General features: G+C 41.5%; 1 protein-coding gene and 1 long non-coding RNA gene across 2 annotated transcripts; one reads left to right on the forward strand and one right to left on the reverse strand.

Moving 5' to 3' along the window:
* Positions 1-35: 35 nt before the first annotated feature.
* LOC138062014 (uncharacterized) lies at positions 36-1,432 on the forward strand. Its single transcript, XR_011135975.1, has 2 exons — positions 36-124; positions 790-1,432. It is a non-coding gene; the product is annotated as an uncharacterized lncRNA (long non-coding RNA).
* A 4,452-nt stretch (positions 1,433-5,884) lies between these two features.
* MTF1 (metal regulatory transcription factor 1) lies at positions 5,885-23,685 on the reverse strand. The gene is made up of 11 exons (XM_068917282.1): positions 23,594-23,685; positions 22,823-23,286; positions 16,370-16,608; positions 15,818-15,949; positions 15,188-15,261; positions 14,007-14,140; positions 13,058-13,135; positions 11,127-11,229; positions 10,048-10,604; positions 9,029-9,095; positions 5,885-7,534 (listed from the first exon to the last, which is right to left on the reverse strand). The coding sequence occupies exons 2-11, from the start codon at positions 23,234-23,236 to the stop codon at positions 7,161-7,163; spliced, it is 2,172 nt and encodes a 723-aa protein (XP_068773383.1). The 5' UTR covers positions 23,237-23,286; positions 23,594-23,685; the 3' UTR covers positions 5,885-7,160.
* Between the last annotated feature and the right edge of the window lie 17 nt (positions 23,686-23,702).

The following is a 23,702-nucleotide window of genomic DNA, read 5'->3' on the forward strand; positions in this document are numbered from 1 at the left end:
GGGGCGGGGACAGGGGCGGGGCGAGAGCAGGGGGCGGGGCTGGCGCCCGGTGCGGCCGCGCAGCAGCCCGGCCATGGAGGCGGCGGGGGAGGGCGCCGGGCCGTCGCGGGACGCGCAGCGCCTGGTGCGTGGGGGCCGGGCCGGGGGCGCCGGGCGGGGGGCGCCGGGCGGGGCCGGGCGAGGCGGCGCGGCGCCCCCCGCCCGGCCGCGCCCCGCAGCGCCTGTGTCCGCCGTAGGTCGAGGAGCTGCGGAGCCTCCTGCGCCGCCTGGAAGCGCGGCAGCGGCAGCTGCGCGCCGGCATCGCCGCCTGCGACCGCCTGGCCGCCGAGATGGCCGCGCTGCGCCCCGGCCCCGGCCCCGGCCCCGCGCCGCCCGCCGGAGCCGCCTCGCCCGCCCGCGGCCCCTGCGGCTGAGGCGGGCTCGGCCCGGCCGGGCCCCCGCCCCGAGCCGCCCCGCCGCCGCCGCGGCAGCAGCGGGAGCCCCGGACCCACTGCGGAGCCCCCCGGCGCCGAGACCGCCGCTGCCCCTCTCCTGCGGCGGAAAGCGGGGCTGGGCCGTGCTCCGCGCTTGTGGGGAGACCCCCGCAGTCACCCCCGGCACCCCTTCCTTCCCTGAAGGCCTGATTTATTCGGAGTCAAACTTTGTTCTGTGTTCCCTGGTGCCACGAGCTTCCCTCCTCTTCCCCTTCTCTTTGCGCAAGGCGCTCCATACCTACCTCCTCCGCAGCAGGGCCGGTCAAACTACCTTCTTCCCCACTGGATGTTTTGGCCTTTCTCATTTCCACTACAGCTTCAGCCGGCTTACGATGGCCTCGGGCTACGCCCTACACGGAGCAACTGCAACTGTTTTACAGCCGTACAAGAGCTTCCTGCTACCAAGAATGAGGATGCAATTCATAGATCCACAACACCTGCTCTTACTGAATGAACTTGAGGCTATAAAGTTGCTGAAGGTCGCTGCTGGTCCGGGAGGAAGGCGAGTGTGCTAAGTAAAATGCTGTTGTCAAAGCCGGAAAATTATTTTGTGACCTGATCTGTCGGGGGTGGGCAGGGAAGAACGTTCAAGATCGCCTCCCAACGAACTGACCGATATGCTGAGGAAAGACTATTATAACACAATGTTTAAATAAGCATTTAATTAGGATTCCATTAGTATTAATATTGCTTTCAATTCCAAAAAAGTTAATTTCCACTTCTTTGCAGATATTTCAAAGTACAATATTAACTTCATACAAAATGAGCAATTAAGCAAACACCATTATTTCACATTTTACATTCTTCAAAAAAATACAAATTCATATTTACTCTTTTTTGGGTTTTGGAGATGCTCTTCCTTTGGAAGTACTGTACCTGTAACTAACATCTTCACATTGCTCAATGTAAGCACGTTTGTTCCCATGTTTCATAGTTAAATAAATTCCTTTAATACCATACACACATTCTTGAAAAAATGGGGTTTGTTTTTTTCATCATCTCCAAGACCATTGCCCAGCTCCCCATACATGTCAAACAAAACAAAAGCAGTAAATAGACAACTTAAGTTTTCCCTAGACTTCCTGGTTTGACAATTATGCAGATGTCTATGCTGAAGAAAAAGTTCAGTAACTAACCAGGCTCAAGGTTAGCACATCCCTGCCCTCCTAGCTGACGCTAGTCTGTGTAAAATAAAACAGCATCTACAGCTCTCTCTCCAAAACAAGGGTCAGACAGATAGCTTCGGTTTAATAGGCAAGTGGAAGGACACAAAGCTACACAGCAAGAAATACCAGCTACTGTAACTATGGTACTGCAAAAACATACCCTTGATTTTGCTGAAAAAGATCATATGAAAAAAATTTCTTGTAAGAAAAAGTAGAAACTGCATTTATTTGAGAAAGTGTACACTGCATAATGAACCAAATTTTGGCCAGCTTGCACACCACTGAAAGCATGGTGTGGGATTTTTAAACTAGTTCTAAGAACACACACACTTAGACTATGTACACTACTACATAAATATCCAGTTTAATTTGCATTTCTCAGTGCAGACACAGAATCCAACTTCTAGAACATATGATATATATCAAGACAAGACGCAAAAAGGTTAAAAGTTCAGCCCTGTCCATGAGTATCAACTACAGGTAACATTTATAAAAACTTGATGTTGTTTCCAAAATATGTTCAGGAGGAAAAAGTATACCAATTAAAAACTATGCAATCAGAAATTTGTAGGGTTTACTAAAGACATGCCTTTTCTTTTTTTGCGCCTTACAGTCCAAATTGACTCTTAACAATTCTGCCCAGCTAGCTCTAAACGCATAGGACTTTTCATCCATAGATTTCGCAGCATTCACAAAGCCAAGTTTCCTTGTCCTGGTTTCACAGCTGAGGAAAGCGAGGCACAGAGGTTAAGTGATTCGCCCCACAGAGGTCCCACAGCTGCCAGCAGCAGAACAAAGGACACGACACCGAGGTCCCCCCGCTCTCCGTACTGGACCTGGCTGCCTCTCATTTCAGTTGCCAGCTGTGCATTTCTCCCCATCCCCACCCCCCATCAGAGAATAGCTTTTCATCTCCAATCAACTTCAAGGCCAATCGCGCCTTAACTAGTTTCCCCCAGCAGTTCTACAACCAACAGGCCAATCCTTAGTTCGCTCCCCGAGCCTTATTTAAAATTGGTGCAGGAAGAGTACTGTAAACAGTTCAACAATGTTGCTGCAGTTGCAAGAACAGTATCTGGGATGACTCTGCGGAGCGCCATCCCCCATGAAGTAAGGCAGATAACATGACATCAAAAACAATCTCGTGAAGACAAATTCTAAAGGTGCAATATGCCTGCTCAAGAACAGCTTGTCACTTCTGTTCACGCTTATGCGAAAGACCAGAGGGGAGGACAAGGTGAAAGGACATAAACCAAATGAACATCGGTGTTAAAAGGTACTGACTTCTATCAGAAGTGACAAGCAGCTCACCAGAAAGCATGAGAGAAAAGGCCGGCTAAAGCACAGTGCTCTCAGTGGAATATTTGCATAGATCGGACTTTTGCTAATGATGCATAATTTCTCTTGGGTACAGACAGGGTAGGGCAATATGTCACTGAGCTAGTTACTATTTATATATATTTATACATATTCAGTTAGACAAACACAGACAGACTGACCACATGGGACAATGATCTTTAGCTACAAGTATTGCACCAAGTTAAGTGCTTATCTTTGCACACCCCTGTTAACTTTTACTCAGAGCAAAAATAAACTTTGTGAAAGTATATACAAAAGAAATTGCAGCAATTGGGTTAAAGATAAAATAACCTAAAGTGCATTTTAGATACCAGTATGAGGTTCTGCAAACTAGTCTTTCTGGACACAGTCAGCATTACATGAAGTGCCCAATTCGTACTATGCTCTATATAATTCAGTACCAGCATTTAAACAGTGCTGATTTTCCATCCCTCTACCATATACAAGCATGAAAAGCAACTTCTCCAGCTCTCAGCTGCGTGCCAAGCCTGTATGCTTGGGTCACTCACTGCTTGGCCACTAAAGCTACTGATGTTGGTAATCAGATCCGTTTTACATGTTTTGGCTTCTGCACCCGGCCAGAAACTGTAAGTAACCAAATCAATCCTCACAAGCCATAAAACAGTAAATGCTTTAACATAGAATGACTTGGAGCAGTGCAGTTTCGCTCTCTGCCTGGTAATTAAAGGGATTCATGAAATGCAGATTTTTCAGAGGGAGGGTACACTGATCTCAGAGGCTCTGACGTATCAACAGAACATGCCCCTTCCTGGGAGTCCAATGTCTTACCCGATCTACAATGGTAGAAGCTCCACTCTTCATTAAAAATGTTATTGTCAATCTATTAAATGCTGGGGTACGGAGGAGAAGGATAGAAACCTCTCTGGCACTGAGGAATCTCGGAGCTTTACTGTGATTGCCCTTTTTTGCTAGCTGTTCACAGATCTCCTTCCATCCGAGCGTGTTAACGACGACCCCAGCAGTACAACGTTCAATTACACAGTGCCAGGGACGATGCAAGTGTCCACTGTGAGACATTATAATGAGATACATGCAGCATTGAACATTCTTGAAAACAGACCCATGATTAAACAAAAAAGCAAGGAAATTTCCCAAAGTGATTGGGTGGGATGCACGTTCCACGGCAGGGCAGCCTGCGCGCTCACACAGTCACGCTCTTCTTGCCTCCTTACAAGCTCTCACTAGTTTCACCCAAATCACAGCCTGTCCAATGTAAGTATAAGAGGCTAGGCGCAAACCCAATGCACCTAAAAGGATAAGCTTGGAACACGCTGCTTTTCCTACAACACACCAGTAGAAAACAGTAGCTATGAAGAGAAAACAGCAGAGGGGTTAACCTCCAACACACACTCAGGAAGGACTCACGCAACATCTCACTGCTGCCAATCACCTCATTTCCAAATGAGTTTCCAATTTCAAAGCCTTTGGTAGATTCTTTTACTCATCTCTATCACAAAGGGGTTTCTGAAGATGCTCTCAGGCCCAATCACAAGCTTGTTTTAGGTGGACTAATTCACTGACTAGCAAGAGTAAAATGCTTCCCTGAAGGATAGGAAAACTCAAAAGAGGTTGCCAAATCCCTCCATCGTCACGTTTCAGGCCAAATCTGCTACCCTTATCCCCACCAGAGAAAACCCCACAACTCCAGGGGAATCTACATGCTCCTGTATTAGCACACTCTCTCACATGCACACACATGCGCTCATGCACGCGTCTATGCGCCTCAAATGAGACCGCCACGCTGTGCCAAAGGAAAAGGCGCAAGTCCCTCAGAAGGGCCTGTGCCCCATGGGGAACCCCCGCGCAGCTCCAGACTCCCCTCACATTGCTCGAAGCACAATTTGACGCAAGACAACCGGCAGAAGACTCATTGCGCGGACAATCCTAGCCACACGGACTTGAGCCTGTTTCTTTGTGTTCAAAGCAGTTCTTGCTGCCATGCAACCCAACTGCATCACAAACCAATACTGAGAGAGGGAAGAAAAAAAAAAAGCGCCAACATCTCACTGCTGTCCTGTAGGGATTACCATTACGGGAAGAAAACAAAATGCTTTGTTAATCCACATTTTATGGACGCAAACCTTATTGCTGCAGGACCCACATCCCTGCTGTGTTACATTGCACAGCACTGCAACGTGAGCCAACACCCACAGGGAGAAAATACCATCAGTACGTTTCCAGTCCAGTTGGTGCCCCTAAGCTCTTGTCACTGCAATTACCAAAACACAGTGCTTTGCCCTAGAAGGGACGTGACCCTTTCCAGGCACAAAGCATCCGTTACGCTGCCTCTCCTCCCTCTTATTCATCCTAATAGGACACAATTTTACCTTTCCACTTTTAACAACAGAAAGCAGTTGTCAGAGGGGTGAAAAGCCAGTTCCCTTCAGCCCATTTCTGTCCGTGTTGCGGCAGTGCACTTGCAAGGGAATAGAAAGTGAGATAGATTAAGCCACTGTCTCAGCTAAGACTGACAGTGGTGTTGGTAAGGCTACACAGAGCATGTCAGAAGAGGGTTAAAAAGCCTACCAATCATCAGGTAAATGGGGGAGGTCTGGCTGCACTCACAGGATTTTTTCCCCCCAACAGACGCAGAGAGCAGCTTTGATCCGATACAAACAAGAGGAGGGAAAGATCTCTGTCCACTAGGAGTTTGCCTTCCTAAATTTAGTGGGCAGAAACGCTCCACATAAATTGGCTTACAGTCATTATCTTTGTATCTCACTATTGACAACACTGTAAACTGAATAAAGACTATTTAATATTCTTTTCTTTAACACAAAAAGACTGACAGCCAAAGCCAGACAGATGGATAAAACACTATAAAATTACATCTTTTAAAATAATGCAGCATAAATAAACCATTTAGAATGAGACTGCATTTATTGCAACATTACAGGCTTTTTGGTGGAAGGGGGGGGGTTGTGTTTTATTTACCCTGAGTAGGTTAGAATATAGACTTTCAGTTTAATATGAAAAACTACTACGTTGTGTAACATCTTTTAGTCAAGAAATAGCCCCGTGCACAAAAAGCTGGCATTGCAGTAGGTTGGAGGCAGATTCAGGCAGAAATTATATAGCTTAACTGAAAAGAGGAAGCATTCCCAGACGCCTAAAGGATGGACTTGCTGAATTCAAACTCAGTTTATGTTGAATCATTCTGAAAGGTTTCACAGAGTTCTTGACAAAAGATGAGAGTAACCAGCAAAGGCACCGTGCTCCTGATTAAACAGTCGGGTTTTTTTTTTTTTCTTTTTTTCCCCTCTTAAGAGGACGACTTCTTTCTGAACAGAGCCAAAAGAGTCAAAAGAGCAGCAGGCACCGAGCTGACTACGTTTGGAGCTCACTGCATTCTTCAGAGGCAAAGAAAACAGACTCTTCTGAATAAGCAGGGGCTCTGACTGCATTTCCATATTGTGAAGCAGTGTGTCTGCCACCACACTTTGCAAGTCCTAATGAAATTAAATGAATAGATCTATCAGGAGCACAAGTACTTTGTGCTCTACTGAAGTAAACTCCCCAAAAGCTTCTGTTGGCTTTAGTAATAGTGTTAGTACAATGTAAACCCAGGCATCACCTCCCAACTCAGTGATGGAACAATCGCACTCCAGTAAAATTGAAGATAAAACATTTCCTACTATAAAACTATCTTCTGCTACAGCAAATTCCTTTCCTGGGCTCCCCTTATAGTGCATGGTTAGTATCAGACGTAAGAGATAGAAGAAAATTATAGACCCAGGGAGTTGTAACAAAGACCCACTCGCTGCCAGTACCTTAACCCCAAACATAAGTGATGTGCAACTGGAGACAGACAAACTAACCCCCCTTTTTCTCTTTAAAATCTGTTTGCACACGAGTAACCTTAATTTCCGTGTTCACATATGACAAGCAAAAGTGACAGACAGTGCAGCCAAAACAGTTCATATATAACTTAGCTTTTTTTTGCCTTTTCTTTTCTTTTTTTTTTTTTAAAGATAGATTCTTAAAGATGGATGTACCTGGGACGTGACTAAGATGACATCTGAGAAGCAGAAATAAGCCACAAAACTTCCAAATAGGAAGGGAAAAAAAATTGATCCTTCAGTTTCTGCTTCTAAGCAGGAGGGTTTTACCCTCCAGGTGCAAAGGAAAATCTGGAACATCTTCATTTAGAGAAGCTGCTATTCAAACCAATTTCTTCCTCACCCTGCAGTAGTGCTTCAATTGGAATTATATTAGATGGGGTTTCAGGGCTTTGGAGGGACAGGAAGTCCGATACATCCATGGCACTTAATGTTTCAGTCTGAGAGTCTGAAGGGTTAACTATCTGACTGCTCTGCCCACATGACGGAGAAGGGGAAGAGGAAGGAAAGGTCTGAGGCTGCAGCTGAGGAGCTGTTTGCTCAGGTGAGGAACATTCCTTCTTACTGGTGGCTTTGTCCTTGGCAGAGTCTCGGCAGGCACACTGACACTGGCAGGCCTCCTCCTGCTTTATAATAATGACAGGAACACTGAGACCAATCTGCTGAACAGGATTTCCTAGAGGTGAAACAAAGACAAAACACATAAGAATTGCATAACTTCACATCAGGGGAAGACAAATCATCTTTGTTATATTAGATTGTATGCACCTTGCAGCACAGATTATATGTTCATTTAAGCACAATGTATATTTTTGGTAGATCATAAGTAAAAAAGAAAGTCATTGCTACTGGAAATAATAACAAGGAAAGAGGGACATAAGCAATTAATATTTCAATCCTAACAAGAGGCCGTGAAAACAGAGTTCAAGTAAGCAGCATACCGACAATATGCTCAACTAAAGAAAGCCAGAGATGTGGCAGCAAGGTTTAATCCAATGTGCTCCTGACCAGTTATCAGAGTGACATGAGCGCAGCAACTTCTTTGTTGCTGAATATGCATTAAGTGGACAAGTAACAGCCAAACATCCTAGTTTCAAGCATCAGTCACAGCTTGTAGGATACAGGAGGACTAGGCACAGTTGCAGGAAGGTACTCAGCCTCTCCAACAACTCACAAAGCAAGCTTCTTGCTCCTTACAGATCTAAGGGGTATCCCACAAAAGCACTAAATCACTCTGAGGTTTGCCACTCAGGGCTGGTAGAAGGTACTTTCAACCTGTTCTGTGAGCCAGGCATCAGCAGTCTGGCCTAATTTTTTATACAGCATGATATACCACCTCTTTCTCAGTCACCGTGACTTTTACAGCTTAAAATCCTATAAAGAGTGACGTTCTAATGCTCCCAGTCTCCGCACACTAGTCTTCGAGAATGACGATACAGAATTACATCAGCAACTCTCCTCCTTAATGCTAACCCACATATTTTCCTGTTTATTTTCTCTAGTCTGCTTTCCTCTCTCATCACTTTTCCTGTGCTGCTTTCCTTACCTGGTTTTCTTTCCTTTTCACAGTCTAAGTTTTAAACTTATGTGCTCTCTTTTGGCTACGATTGATTCTTACTTGCCATATACTATTTTATGTAGGAAGCACGTTATAGAACAGAACTACTACAGTTGTATGTTATTGATATGAATCTCACTAACAGCGCTTACCAAAAACAGCAGCTAAAGCACTGATTAAATTTAATAGTTTACTAGCTTTTTCATATCTTCACTTAAAAGAATAAAAGATAAATTATACCCTTACTTTTCTGCCTTTTATCCTTCTATATACATTCCACTGAAGTACCATTTATTTTTACAAAATGTTAGATTTTTATAAAATACTAATTTTTTTTTTTTTTATAAATACTGGACCTAATTTGTGAACTGGGAATCTTGCAAGTAGAGGAACTACTACAGGACAGATCTCAACACAAAGCCATGAGTCTACAGCAGACTGCGTTTACCTCAGGAATATAAAAAAATTGAAAGAATTTTCTTCAACATCTCCTCTAGCAATTACATCACCACAAATCCTGGTCAAGCTAACACCACTGCAAACAAAGAGGAAGGGAGAGAGAGGAGAGAGAGCAGAGAGAGAGAAAAGTAGATCAGTGTCAAACATGCTTACCTGTGTTGCCAGCTACTGGTAACGCAGTAGTAAAAAAAACCTTTTCTACTACTTTTGGAACTTGTGGCTTAAAAAACAAAAAGGAAAGAGAAAAAAAATACATGTGAGTCAATTCAAATCAAATCTCTACTCAAGCTCTAAACAGCTGCAAGTAAAAGAGACATACACACATTCCAAAGACAGCAAACAGGAAAACTAATAGAAAATTGTACCGTTTGGCTTGGTTCTTCTGGGCTATGTCTTGGCTACCCCAAAACTAAGACTATTGTTTCAGTAGTCCTAAAGATGGTGAGTAATCTCCTCCTCCTGTATGCTTGTTAACACAGCTTGCAGTTTTTGACAATTAAATTACTGAATTCTTAACCAAAACTGTTCTGCTTACTCATACTGTTTGTACCTGCAGCCATTCCTTCTTGACCATTTGCAAGTGAGAAAACCTGAAAGGGGCAACAGTAATGCTTAGAGATAAAACACTTGAAGTCTCATATATCCATATTCACTGGAGAAGCAGGCACATCCTGTTTTCCCAGAAAACTTTTCACTGTCTTTATCAGGCTACTTCTATTTACAAGGCAACAAGGTTAAATTAGGAAGAGACAGAGATTACGGAATGTCTAAACACAGAAACTTTACAGAATTTGTTGTGCTTCTACTTGTCAAAAGGATAGATTAAAAAACACACATATTCTCAGGACATATAGTGCAGTGTCCTGGATAAAGCAGGGTGGCATCTGCTATGAGAAGTTTGTCACGGGGAGAAAGAAGAAAACAAGATTTTCCTGCACTCTGGATTCCTCTATCTATTCTCTATTTCTCTACGTATTTTACAGGCTGCATTTGGAACTTGCCTATATTTATATTACTGTGCTAAGCATTATACAATACTGAAGCAGATACACCCTGGTTTGCATCTTACAACTCCAGATCCGAGCCTCCTTCCTTACAAAAGCAAAGCCTTTAGATTCCAGGAGGAACAGGTATGGTCCAAGCTGTTTCAGAGCAGTGCTAGATGTACTAACCATTTGTTCTTGGCTTTGTGGAGAACCAGTGGCACCATTTAAAATCCATTGTAAGTTTTGCTCTCCCATGACAATGCTGGACTGCAGAATAGCAGTGCTCTGAGAAGGAGTAATTGTTATAGTTGGATTACTGGTCAGAACAGAGTTTGCACCAACAGGCACAGTCTGAACTACAGCTGGCAGGGGCTCAGTGGCACTTGATGCTGCTGGGGCAGATGCCCCAGCAACCACTGAAAGTCCTTGTACAATGGGCTGTGGTGGTGTTTGAGTGTGCTGCAGAAAGTCTTGGTGACTGGCTGCAAACTGTGTGCTGTGAGGAACAGGCACTTCTGGGGATTGTAAAACAGTTGCAGGATTTCCAAATGCAGCTTGTTGTGAGCTGGTTCCTATGGAGGAGGGAGCAGCAGGTGCTGCTGAGGCTTGTAGTGCTGAGTGCGACGGCTCAGAGATGCCAAGCTGCAGTACGAGTGGAAGTGACAACGATGCTGCATCTCCTGCAGAAGGCGGAACAGCAGTAACTGAGTCGGCATCACCATTATAACCTTCAATCAAGGCAGCTGACAAAACAAATAAAGAACAAAATATAAATACATCAGTTCTAAGGTCTGAATAAACACCTTTTCTCAATGAACCTGAACACATTCAGCCTCACATAGCAGCTAGCTAACAGATCCCTGCTAAGAAAAGCATTACCACTTTTGCATCTTCAGACTAATGCTCAAAACATGTAACACTAGACAGTGAATCTAAAAGCAGGTCCAAATTCAGGAGGCTGGTAACGCTGAATACCACACACAAGTTGATCAGCCCCTTTAACTCTCTCTAATAAGCTACCCTATTAAACCACAGAAAGGTTTATATACTTCATGTAGTTACATCAAGAGAGGAAGCTGGAAAACAATAGTTGGAAAGACCAAGCACATCAATGTCACCATTTGTATGACAGCATGCTGTAAATATGATGCCAGTTCCAGCATCACAGTAATCTTTATTCTGAGATGTTGAATTAAGCAAATGCAAGGAGAGGGGGAAAATTGCCTAAAAGCTTTCTGTTACAATACTGCAGCTACAATTCGTACCTGTCTGCTGAGAGTCTTCCTGATTTGCAGTATGATCTGGGCTCTGAAACATAGACTCAAAGATGCTTGCTGGTGAGATTGTGCTAAGGTCTTGTCCATGTGTCTGGTGAACAGAAAACAAAGAGGACAATGTTAGATAATGCTGTATCTCAGGTCTCCATAAACTCTGCACAAATCCCAGTTCGGTAGCATATGAACATCAGAAACACCTGTCCAATTAATCAGCTACCTTCAGGAAGGGCAATGTATTTTATGTACCAGCATAAAGCGTAAAAGATGACACTCACTTTTTATTACCTACAATCAAATTTACCAACAAAATGAGCAAGCCCTTTAAAAGTCAAACATTCTTCTGCGTCTATATTTTGTTTAACCCTTGTTAGAAACAGAAACATACGTTAATTTGGTCTTGATCGTTTGCAAAATTTTTTCTGGAGCAGTAACAAAGTAGCTCTGCTTAGATTACCTCCTGCGCTATGCACTATTGTCACCCACACTGCTCTAGCAACAGAATTTATCAAAAAGCTCTGCATGCTGTCTCCATACCGAGGCAGCAAACAAGGCCACAGCTTGATCAGTATATAATTTTCTTCCACGTAAAATTTAAGTCACCAACAAGCAAGAACATTTTTATGGTAAAATCAGATGCAGAGCCTTTAAAAACAGTTTTAAAACAGTGAATATTTTAGAGAAAAAAAATCCCTCTTTTTCACTCTGCTATCCTGCTTTAAGACTTGAGTCATTTGTAATAAAAAGCCAAAGCTCTGTGCTAAAAATGCCAAAGTGCAATTACTTCCTCAAGAGGCATTTTAAGTACTTACAAGTTTATTCCCAGCTGTACTCGCAAAAAGATGCAATCTCTTTAAATAACACCTGGAGCCTAATCTCTAATAACCTAATTAAATGACTGTGTCAGATATCAATTTATTCTATGTAAGTGACACGACTAATACCTACAAAAAAAACAGGCATGGCTGGGGAAAATATCCAAATAGCAGATATTAAGACAGTTTTAACACATAATATACCAGTTCTACCCCAAAATAAGGGTTCTTTTGGCAACAGGTTTCATGAAGGTCTTATATGGCTGTACAAAAAGAATAGCTTGCCTTAATATTTGCTTATCTGTATTCCTACCTGAGGCCTTTGAGAGGCAAGCTTGCCAAGCTTAGTCTGAACATGCACAAACTCCCCACTAAAGCACAAGAAACATGCTGTATAGTATGTCAGCTGGTTACCCACTTTACCTATTGGTCAGCAAGTTCTAATCTGGCAACTCAGTTCTGACCATGGCCACATCTCGCTTTCCTTGTGATTTTACATAAAAACAGGTATATGCATATGCTGTGTAATACTATAATACTTAATTTGCATGTAGTAGTCACTCTAAACCAATTCATTCTGACCAATCAAATATTAGAATGCTAGAATTATTTTATTTTGAGGAAAACTGTCCCCTACCTAATAAAAACAAGAGCAGCATTGGACAGAGAAAGTTAAATTCATGTATGCTACTATCATGAGTCCAAATCACAAGTATTGTTAAACATTCCAAATCAGACAGCAATAACATGCCACATTGGCAGAGCATGAAATTCAAATGTAAAGTACTCAGCAGGGTGTGTAAGAAACATACATATTTGTCAAGAGATAGCCTTTGCAGCCCGCTGAAAAGACACAAAAAAAAAAAAAAGTAGCGTTCAGCGCATCTAAAACACACCAATCCAAAGTCACTTATTCTGTAACAGAGTATATCTTCTCTGCCAGCAAAAGAAAGTTTCAAGGAGAGAATGCTGGATGACAGAACAAGTGACAGAAGCAGCTAGTCATGTAGATCTAATTTTCTGTGTTCTCATGGAGAGGGAAAGCACACTGTTAGAAAAAAACAGATCTCAAATGATGGGTGAGGCAATTAAGAGAGAGTAACTCACTGGATTAGAGTTCTCCCGCAATTCTGAATCTGTGGATATGAGGCTTAGGTCACTCAGACAAAGTGAGTGGCTTGTATCCTGTAAAGAAGAAAAAGAAACGAAGTTAAATATTTAAAAAGAAAAAAAAAAATCAATGGCAGAACTAGTTCAAACTAATTTTTAGAAGAAATATTGCTGTCCCTACAGCATAAGCAGAGCTATTCTGTCTAAACAGATTTTTTTTTTTAACCTATATGGGATACAAGTCTCAATTCTAAAATCAAAGGAACGATATTACCCAACAAAGGATATTTATTAGCTATTAAGATTTCTTAACATTTATCTCATGTTACTTGCAAAAATATTAAGTGACCTAGAATTTTAAATTACTATATGAGCAAATGAGCCTGTAGAAAACAAAATTACAAAGCCTCAGCAGTTAGTTTATTTTATTTCACATGTATCTTATATAATGTTGACCAAAGCATAAGCACCTGTAGGGAATAATATAATAATCTATACAATTGCCTACATATCTGTGCAAGTACATTCCACACTCATCAGAGCAGCAGTAGCCCAAACATTAATTTTAACGTGATTAAAATTAGTAAACCAATTTAGGTAACCATTTCTAAGTAAGACTAATCAAATGCCATGCTAGAAGTTGAATTTCAGAAGAACTGATCCCACTACTTCTAATCAGACTGAACACAGCATGTGAGAATAAACCCTACACCGCCATCTTCAATCTCAGTAATTTCAGATTTGAAATTGAATTTCTGGCTCCAGAAAGAGAGGCACCCATGGGTTTCTCCATAGCAGATGGACACCAAAGAGTTGCGAGTCCCTTTGAAAATCTCAGCCTGAAATGTTATACCTTTAGACACAATTACAAACCAAATAATTTCTTCCCTAAAGTACGGTTTTATCTTCATCTGAAATAGAAGCATTAGGAAGAAGAGCTACTAACCTCAGATACATTGTTATTGGGAAGTGCATTATAGGAATGTCCTTTCTCATGACCTTTCATGTGACTCTTGAGACTATACTGTGTACTAAAAGTCTTCTCACAGCCATTACTGGGACAGAAGAAGGGTTTCTCCCCTACACACAGCACAAAACACACAAAACAGACTTAGTAACTTTACATGAGACATTATACTCTTAAAACACACAGGACAGTGATGATATTTTATACAAATAAGAACTGCTTTTTTCCCCACATACTTTTCTGTAGTAACCAGAGTTGTAAAACCTTAACACAGTTAAGTATGTTCTAACTCTTCTCGCACTATAGAATATAGTTTGATAAGGAAAAAGCACTTTGCTTTCTATATAGATGTCAACTATGCTATAGATGGCTACTTACAGCCAAGTTAGCAGCAACAACAGGTCCTTAACCTGCCATCACAATGACCCTGTGCAAAAGACTGGGTCCCATCTTATAAACACTCTTTATGGTATTCTGAAAAATAGTATTTGCTGTCTGACAAGTTGGAACCTGCCTGAATGTTTTTTTGAGTCATTTTAAGGCCACTTCATGCATTCAGCACTCTTGGAAAGCCTTACAAATAAAAAGCTTCCACTTTATCAAGTGAGATGACAGGAGGACACAACATTTAAGTTTTATGTATCATTACTGATACGTTTATGAAACGTGCTGATGAAATTCAAGATCTGGAAGTGCCTTTTCTCTGTGGTTCACAGATTCTTGTTTCTCAGCTGAAACATGAGCTGAATTTTTGATCCTCCATCCATTTTTGTATGTTATCAGTTTGTTTGATACAGCTCCTAGAGGGGGGGTCAGGATATATTCCCAGGAACATCGAGGAAAGAAATGTTTTACAGCTGACTTATTGACTTGCATCTTTTTTTCTATTTGAGTAGCCATACTTAACAGTTCTGAACATATTACATCACTTACAGATCAAAAGCAATGGTGCTAAAACCTCTATACAGAGGTTTTGTTTTTGTTTTTTTACTATTAACTACATCCAAATAAAAAAAACGCAAGCCTGTCTGATAGGTAAAATACATCTTAAAATGTCCTTGCTAAGTTATTTGATATGCAAGTGCACATACATATTAGGATTCTGAAAGTTAGTCTAAACTGAAAAGGCTCAATGAAAGAAAAAATTCCTTGGGACTTACCAGTATGTGTCCTAACATGTGTTTTAAGGTGGTGGCTTGCAGCAAAAGCCTTTCCACAGCCGTCATGCTCACACCTGAATGAGGCATCAGAGAAGGGTCAGCATCAAACTTCTTTGATGCATTAGTTACAATCCTACATCATGCTTTCCAAATAGTCACAGGACTAGGAAAGGCAGGCCTAGTGTTAGGCTCTGTTAGTAATCTGATATCTCCCAACAGCTGCTACACATGCTACACAGACTACAGCAGGGCTCTAAACATGCCTTTAACATTTAAGCATGAAGAAGTCATTGCTGTGGGAGGACGGAGGAGGCTTTTTCATGGATTAAACATTCCATCGTGCCAGGGAAGAAGCAGTATATTTTACAAACATGCCCATCATGGGACATATTATGTTTAAAAGATATTCTAGTTTGACTATTCTGGGCATTTGAAGACAGCCATTTCACCCACTTTTACAGGCAACAGAGAGCTCTAGAACACGCATGTGCCAGTGCTCGCCTCTTTTTTTTTTTTTTTTTTCTCCCAGTGAGAATTACTTTTCATTAAGGACAGTAAAGATCGTCTTTTGGTACAGGTGTTCTGTTACAGAAGTCCCACAGAAGTAAAAAATGCCATCCAACAACTTACCGAAATGGCTTTTCTCCTGTGTGTGTTCGAATGTGCTTCCTCAAGTCACTGTGCGTTGTGAAGTACTTACTGCAGCCTTCTGATTCACAGTTAAATGTTTTCCCTGTGTGAAGCCTCTGATGTGCTTTCAATCTAAAAAGCATTCCAAAAAAATCCTTCTTACCGCTTTTATCAAAAGATAGCCCCCACCTGAGACAAGAAAGCCATTCATTCAAATGTGCAGGACAGGAACAAAGGCTTAATACACTCTGAATACAAGGTAACTTGCTTATGAAGCTAATTGATATCACTTCCAAAGTCCTCATACAAACACATCTAAAAATTCCTTGTTTGCCCACCATCTTTGATACTATCATAACATAAATAGCTAACTATGTCATTACAGGTTCTGTCACTCTCTTTTGGTAGAGCTTTTCTGCATATTCTGAAGTTTATGCTCATGTCTGTGCCTAGAAGCATAACAACTGTATTCAGATGCAAATAAAAAGTAGATGCAACTTGCAAAATAGCAACGGCCACATCACACAGGGAAGACACCAAGACAATTCCTACCTGTACAGTGTATTGAATGCCTTTTCACAGCCCTGCACATCACATTCAAACGGCTTTTCCTTAGTGTGCACACGAACATGGATTTTGAGACTGTAGGAGGTAAGAAAGGCCTTGCCACAACCTTCCTGATTGCAAACAAAAGTGTATTCCCCACGATGTGTCTTTTGGTGAGTGCGCAGGTTTCCAGCAGTGCTATATGTGCGTGGACAGCCCTCAAAGGTGCACTGGTATCTTTTAACCTAGGAGACAAAATGCTGCATACTTAAAGTTTTTTCAAGCAGGTTTGGAATTCAGACAGGGTTGAACACCAGGTAAACATCAAAAACAATGTCAGGCCCTGACCCCCTAGGCATAAGAAAATATTGTAGATTATTTACCAGACTACTCAGTATTTCTGCTGCACTACATAAAAAAGAATGCACATTTGGGAAAGTAGACAGCTACACAGCTTACCTTATAAAAGAAAAGGAATCTAATAGAAGAAGAGAAAAAAAAAGGAAAACAACTCAAAATGTATGTGGGTATCTAACTGGTAATCTGACAAAACAGAGTTGAAAAGGACAGTAAGAGGCTATGTATCACAACCACTATCCCCATCTCTGGCACCTGCATTTCACTCAGGCACTTGTAGCTGTGCTAATACATACGGAGAAAATGGAAGGGAGATGTATCTTCACACCTGACCCTCAAAAGCACTGACCTGTGTGCTGAATTCCCATTAGCACGCTGAATGAGTACTACAGTTTTCAACCTCTCCTACGGTCTAACTATTAGTCCATTTATAACTTAGTTTTATTTCAAAAACAGCCTTTACTGTGCTTTGCTCTTCTCTTCTGTGTTTACTTAATAGTAAACGCCTGAAGGGTAATGAATTGAGCAAGGTGCTTCAGGTCAGAAGATAAGTGTTATGGATTTCTCAGCCAGCTATTTAGGTCACCAGGAAACTGTTTCATACTGAAATACTTTGATAGCCTTCCCAACTTCTGTAACAGGCAGAAAGAGATCATGTTAGAAGCTTCCAGTGCACAAGTCATAATGCTTAATTAAATCTTATTCTCTCCTGTGAAGTGGAATAAGTCATCTGATATGCTTGAATAAATTCATCTTCAACATTAATTATTAGACAGACAGCTTTCATTTGACTGCCGCGGTCGAGAAAACTCAACATCTAAAAATTATTTCAGAGCCCAAGAGAGTGCTGGAGGGTTGACAGGCAAGAAGCAGCAGAGTATTTCAAAAAATGCTGATCCGGAAATGTTTAGAAAGACAACGCAAAGTCACAACAGAGGAGGAGGAACTTGCAGTCATATTCTAACAACTACTCAAGAAAGTAATTGGGCAGGACATAAGCCAGAACCTTCCTACTTTTCCTAGGTACAAATCACCCGCCTCACAGTACCCAGGATAGTCTGCAGCCTTTTCTAAGCAACAATCTTCAAAAAGCAGATATGGAATCGTGGGTTGGTATCAGAAGGGTTGGGTGATTCTATACGTAACCAATGTACAACATTCATGGTTTCTAACCACTCTTGAGAAGAAACTCCACCCACCTCATAACTCCGCATTTGTTCTTCTTTTTTTGCTTTATGTACACCCATTAGAAAAAAAGAGAATCACTATTCTTTATTGCCACAGCTTGGGGATTGAGAACACAATAACAAAGGATTCCTTGCTCTGCTGTCAGATTAAGTGTAAAATCACTTTAAGCGATGCTAGTGTCAGAGTAACTGGAAATTAGATGAATGTGATACACAGCAGTTATCAACACCAAAAAACACACCATCCTTGACATGCCTAGTTAAGAACTGAATACTTTTGTAATTCTTCCATAAAGTAAGTAATGTGACTAATGTTTGCATAATACTGCATAAAGGAAAGAAACAATGGGTCCTCAATAAAAACACTGAGACCCATAAGTGACCTTCTTTGGACCACATTCGTTTTTTATCCCGGAATTGTCTCGCATTCATGTACTACAATAGCATGAGAATATGGACAGTTGAGGGGATCTGAAACACCTTTTTTATGTTAACATTTGTTGGTACAGTTGAAGATCACACCAGTGGCGCAAGATCCAAAGGAAGCTACAAACCTTCAGGTTTTGGTTTTCAAAGAGTAAAGTTTAGCAGCCCTCAAAGCTGTCAGTTGAGCCATTTGTGATCAGCATTTTCATACAAACATGCCTACTAGATCCTATATCAAGTACCAGGATCTGAGGCACTCAAACAGATATTTCATTGCATTCTTCGACTTCTCTGTCTTTCTATGCAAGTGTAAAGCTTTCAGAAGAGTAACTGCAGAGCTAGGAACTACACCATTAAGCCTCACATTTCAGGGCTATAACCACCAGGTTTCTTAGGCTCTGCTTGTCCAGCAGATCATCTCTAGAACAAGGGTAACCTGGGGAAGAACTGCTTTTCAGGAAGGACAGGGATTTCAGTTAATTAAATGCATCTTTACTAAATAGCTTCCCACACAGCAGCGTGGTCATACACTATCCTGGCACAAGTTTGGATACCAAGCAAAATTTAGCCTTTAAATAGCACTTTATAAGGAATAGTCTCATAAACTACTTCCAGTCTATCTTCTAGAGGATAGAATTATTAGCAGGACCCCTTTCATTCAAGGCAGCTTCATAAAATTTGAATATACGAGCTGAGTCGTCTCTTGCATAGTCTCAATGTGTAGTGTCTTGTTGATACCACAAGAGTAGGCTGGCATTTACCTTCACTTTCCTTTGATAAAAATCTTAAGTTTTTGGAGAATTGTAAAGCAGGTTACAAATGCAAGTGTTCCTTATATTCTAAAAGCTAAAGTAACCAACAGTAATTTTCATCTTGGCCAGCACTGGACTCTGTTCCCAACTCCTTATATGATGCTAATAGCATATTGCTAAATAGAGACAAGTTTTCCAAGCTTTTTAACGTCAACATTTATCTCACTGTTGGATTAAGCTTCAACTGACAATTAGACATCCAGGAACCAGTTCTCCATGCTTTTCCATTTGCACAACAGATAAGAAGCAACATTAACCTATAAAATTGTTACTATCGTTAAAAAAAACAAAAAAACAAAAAAAGCATCTTGTCACACTAAGATGCAGAAAGATCCTGAGGAAATCACAAAGGGGATTATTTAACAACAACAGTGCAGGAGCCTTACTGCCAAAAACAAAGCCTTTCTTTTTTCCAATTATCTCGCTCTGTTGAAGGGCTACTTCTCTCAGTCCTCACTGCACTCCACTCTAACAGATGAAATTGTGTTTTGGAATTTTTTTTTTTTTTGAGGTCTTCACATTTTTGTCTAGTCATTTACCACACTTAAGTAGTAGCCTGCAGAGAAGGAAACAATAATTTCACTTTAAAGCTAACTGCCTTTAATTCATAGTTCAGATCAGCTAAAGTTATCAACAAATATCCAAGCAATACAGTATGTTCACAACCCACTAAATATTAAGAAGTTTGGTTGTGTTTGTTGGGTCAGCCAAAACACAAGGAAGAGAGTGGACTGATTAAACACAGACACAAGGTCAGAAAGTACTTTTTATTAGATGGAAACGGGTACATTTTCTTCACCAAGGTTCATCAGATTCAGTACTATTTGTATATCGGTACTGAAGCAGATGGTCTCCTTTATAGTTTTAAGACAGCTGACAACAACGTTGTACATACTGCATTACAGAACAACATCCACAATATTTCACATAATATACAAGAGATTTGTCACAGACACGAGCTACCCAACATCAAGTTAGCCCATTAAGCTTCCTATGTGTTTACACTTAGGCCTAGAAATTGAAAGAAAAATAATATTTATTAATTTTGAATTAAGGATTTGCTCCTTAGCTGCTGATGTACATACCTAGAGGAAGATGGTACTGGAGAGATGACACTTCCAATTTAATAGCATAAACTAAGAGAAAGGCCTTGCTTTGTTCCCTCTATTCTCAAAGGTCGAATCTTTAACACATCTCAAATTATTCTGAGAAGGATACCGCAGATAAAAGCATTACTGCCACAACATTCTAATAAAATGAAATTTTCTGCACAGGGGCAAAGCATTTAATTCTCTTTTCACATTAAAAACAAATAGCAGATTAAATAAATAATGATTATACACAAAACTATGTGGATATTGACCATGAAAGACCGACAGCGGCTAGCACTCAAGACCATCACCATATGCAACAAAAAAAAAAAAACAAAGCAAAAAAAAAAGGAAAAAAGAAAAGAAACATGGCAATAACAGGAAAAGCCACAAATGGCTAGAATACAAAGTGTACAGAAACAAGTTGCTTTGAAGATAAAGGCTGTGGCTGGACCACATATGCTTTTTTTGCAGAGGACAACATGCTCCCACGGAGATTCAACAGACGGAAGCTAGAAAAGTCTTATTGAACCATTTACCTTAGAAGTAGGAACTAATTGTCCAGTAATCAACAAGACTGGTAAAAGCAAGATGCCACATTGAGCCAAAGCCCACTTGAATTGCTCAGTTTAACTCATCTGGAGCTTAAGGGGTTTCCCTCCCCCCGCCATTTCATCACTGAACAAAATTAATGAAATGAAATAGAAGACTACAATCACATTCATTCTCATGGAGAGAAGTACTGTGAGAGAAGTCTATTACAACAAGATGAAGTTAAAGGTACATAATGGAGCCTAAAGCCCTCTTCTGCTTCACAGATGTCTAAGAGTGAAACTGAAAGACCTGAAGAAAGAAAGAAAGACCTGAAAGTTTAAGATTTTAAAACATTTATCTCAAATATTACAACTACTATGGATGTTTTAAGTACCTAAGAATTGGACTGGTGTTATCACTTTGAAAACTCCTGAACTTTTGGCTCACCAAAGCTTTTTCCTCCTGATAGCTCACCAAGCTTTTGAAATAATGGGGCGGGGGGAGGGTTGTCCTAGATTGGAAAGAGTAACATTTGCTTAGGATTTATTTCCACTACACTCACATTATAGTGAGATACATTCCCACACCCCGGAAAACTAATCCAAGGCAAGGAAAATAAATTTATATGCTCAAACAATGTCAAAAAATCCTAGGTCTTACAAACCTCGTAAGAGAAAAGAGGAAAGGCATGCAAAAGAAAAACAAACCATTTCAATTGCATTTGTAGAGTCACGAATATGAATTTAGCTAGCACACACTGTTCTCAGATATTGTAGATTACAAGTTGATTACAAGCTCCTACGAAAAGGAAACAGTGGCATGACTGACGTATCAAAATTAACATTTTAGCAGCTAAGAAGGCAGAGCACAGAAGCTGCTAATATGAATAAGAATTGAGCAAAAAATGGTTCTTAGACCAAAAGGCCTTACTGAACAAAATTCAGGCCGCAAATTACATAACTAGTTGTAAAACTGACCTCCTACAGCCCCATTTCCTCATCACTGAGTGAGTGATGATCAAGCTTCCCTGTTAATCTAAATTATTCAGACTGTTCAAACCTAGCTTCCTTTCTAAGCAAAGGCTCATTTCTACAATCCTCACTCACAATGAATATCAGTTACACAAGTAATTCCAACCATACTAGTAGAAAAACTTGTATAAAATTAGCCCTTATTTAACTCAGAAGGGCACAAAAGTAGTTCAAAGTTGCTAGCAAAAAATGTGTTGGTGTTTCCTTTTTTTTTTTTTTTGGCGTTGCTTTTGAACCTAAAAAATAAGAATCCCAAGCCAGTCTGTACAAGTCTTCATCATTTTTCATGTGGCTAGAATTCACTAGGCAAACAGAATTAGAAATCAAGCTCCACTGTAAACATACAAGCTGACTTATGTTTTTGAAACACAGCAGATGATAGTTTAAAATTTCACTTAGTTGCTTTTCACAGCATCCCCATGAATGACACTTCAAATTACCTTGCAGTCTTAAAGTTCAACATCTTAAGCTTCATACTATAGCCCTTTCCAATAGGTTAAAGTTTAACTTGTAATTTGGCTGCAGTTTTCTCAAGAACATATTACACCACAGAATAACAGAGTATGTGTTCTTTTTAGTTTTCTCACAACTCTGAAAAAATAATTATCCAACCAAAAGAATAACAAGAGGTTACTAAAAGCACATGCACTATCAACATAAATGCATTTTCACTACCGTGTTTGCCTACTGTTTAGTGGGTTATCAGATGGTGCTCCATGTGAAAGCAGAAGGATATTAGAACGAAAACTGATCACACGCACAGCTCTGCTGCTGACCCACTGAGTGACTGTGGGAAACCTGTTATGCCTATCTGCACAAAGCATTACTATAAATAAAAATAACACAGATTTCTTAGAGTAATTGAGGAAAATTAACAACACACTAGCATTTAAAAACAGAAGAAGTTGCCGTCTGCCTCCCGAAATCACTTTATGAAAATAAATTTTCAAAGCCTTTAAGGTCACTAGGTGAAAAGTACTCCAAATAAGCATAAAATTTAGAATTATATTTAACTACTTACTTCTTTAAGCTTGGTTTCTGGGCATTCAGACTGTAAAGTGAGCGTAGCTCCTTCGATATTTCTTGGCATAGGAGTTGAACCAGGATTTATTGTTAAATGAATCTGATCCGGAGAAATAATATGTTGCACATAACCCTGGGACATTCCTTCATGATCTGCTATTAAATGAAATCCTTCTTCATGACCCTCTGGTAAAAAAGGCAAGTGATCGCCACATTGTCCTTCATCTTCATCATCTTCCAGCGCACCATGGTCCTGCTCTATCAGAACAGTTGTCCTGTCATAGACCGTCCCAGATGACGAAGGAACCAGGCCATTTTTATCGCCAAACCTCATCATATTGTCATCCTGGGCCAATTCATCTTCCTCCACCTCGTAGTAGATAACGTTGCCCTCAGGACTGTTCTCCCCCATGTTCACCGCCGCTCAGTGCGAGATCGTGGCGCTGGACTGGGACAGCTCATCTGCAACACAACACAGCGGCCGAGGGGTCAGGGGCCCGCCGCGCCGGGCCCGCGCCCGGCCAGGCCCCCGCCGCCAGGCAGCAGGGCCCGGGAGCGGGAGCGAGAGCGAGAGCGGGGCGCGGGCCGGGCCGCGGCCTGCCCCCGCCGCAGGGCGAGGCGGAGGAAGGCGCCCCCGCCGCGGGGCGCCGCGCTGCCCCCGGCCCGGCCCGGCCCGGCGCCGCCCGGAAGAAAACCACCGCCAGGGCCCCGCCTCCCCCGAGCCCGCCCGGCCCGGCCCCGGCCCCGGCCCCGGCCCCGCCGCGCTCACCGAGCTCCCGGCAGCGGCGGCACCTCCTTCCCCGCCCCAGCGGCACCATGATTACCAGCACACTCACTTCCGCTTCCGGCCGCGCACGGCCCGACGGGACGGCCGCGCC

The sequence above is a fragment of the Struthio camelus genome, chromosome 23 (genome assembly GCF_040807025.1).
Source record: "Struthio camelus isolate bStrCam1 chromosome 23, bStrCam1.hap1, whole genome shotgun sequence".
Lineage (NCBI taxonomy): Eukaryota > Metazoa > Chordata > Aves > Struthioniformes > Struthionidae > Struthio > Struthio camelus.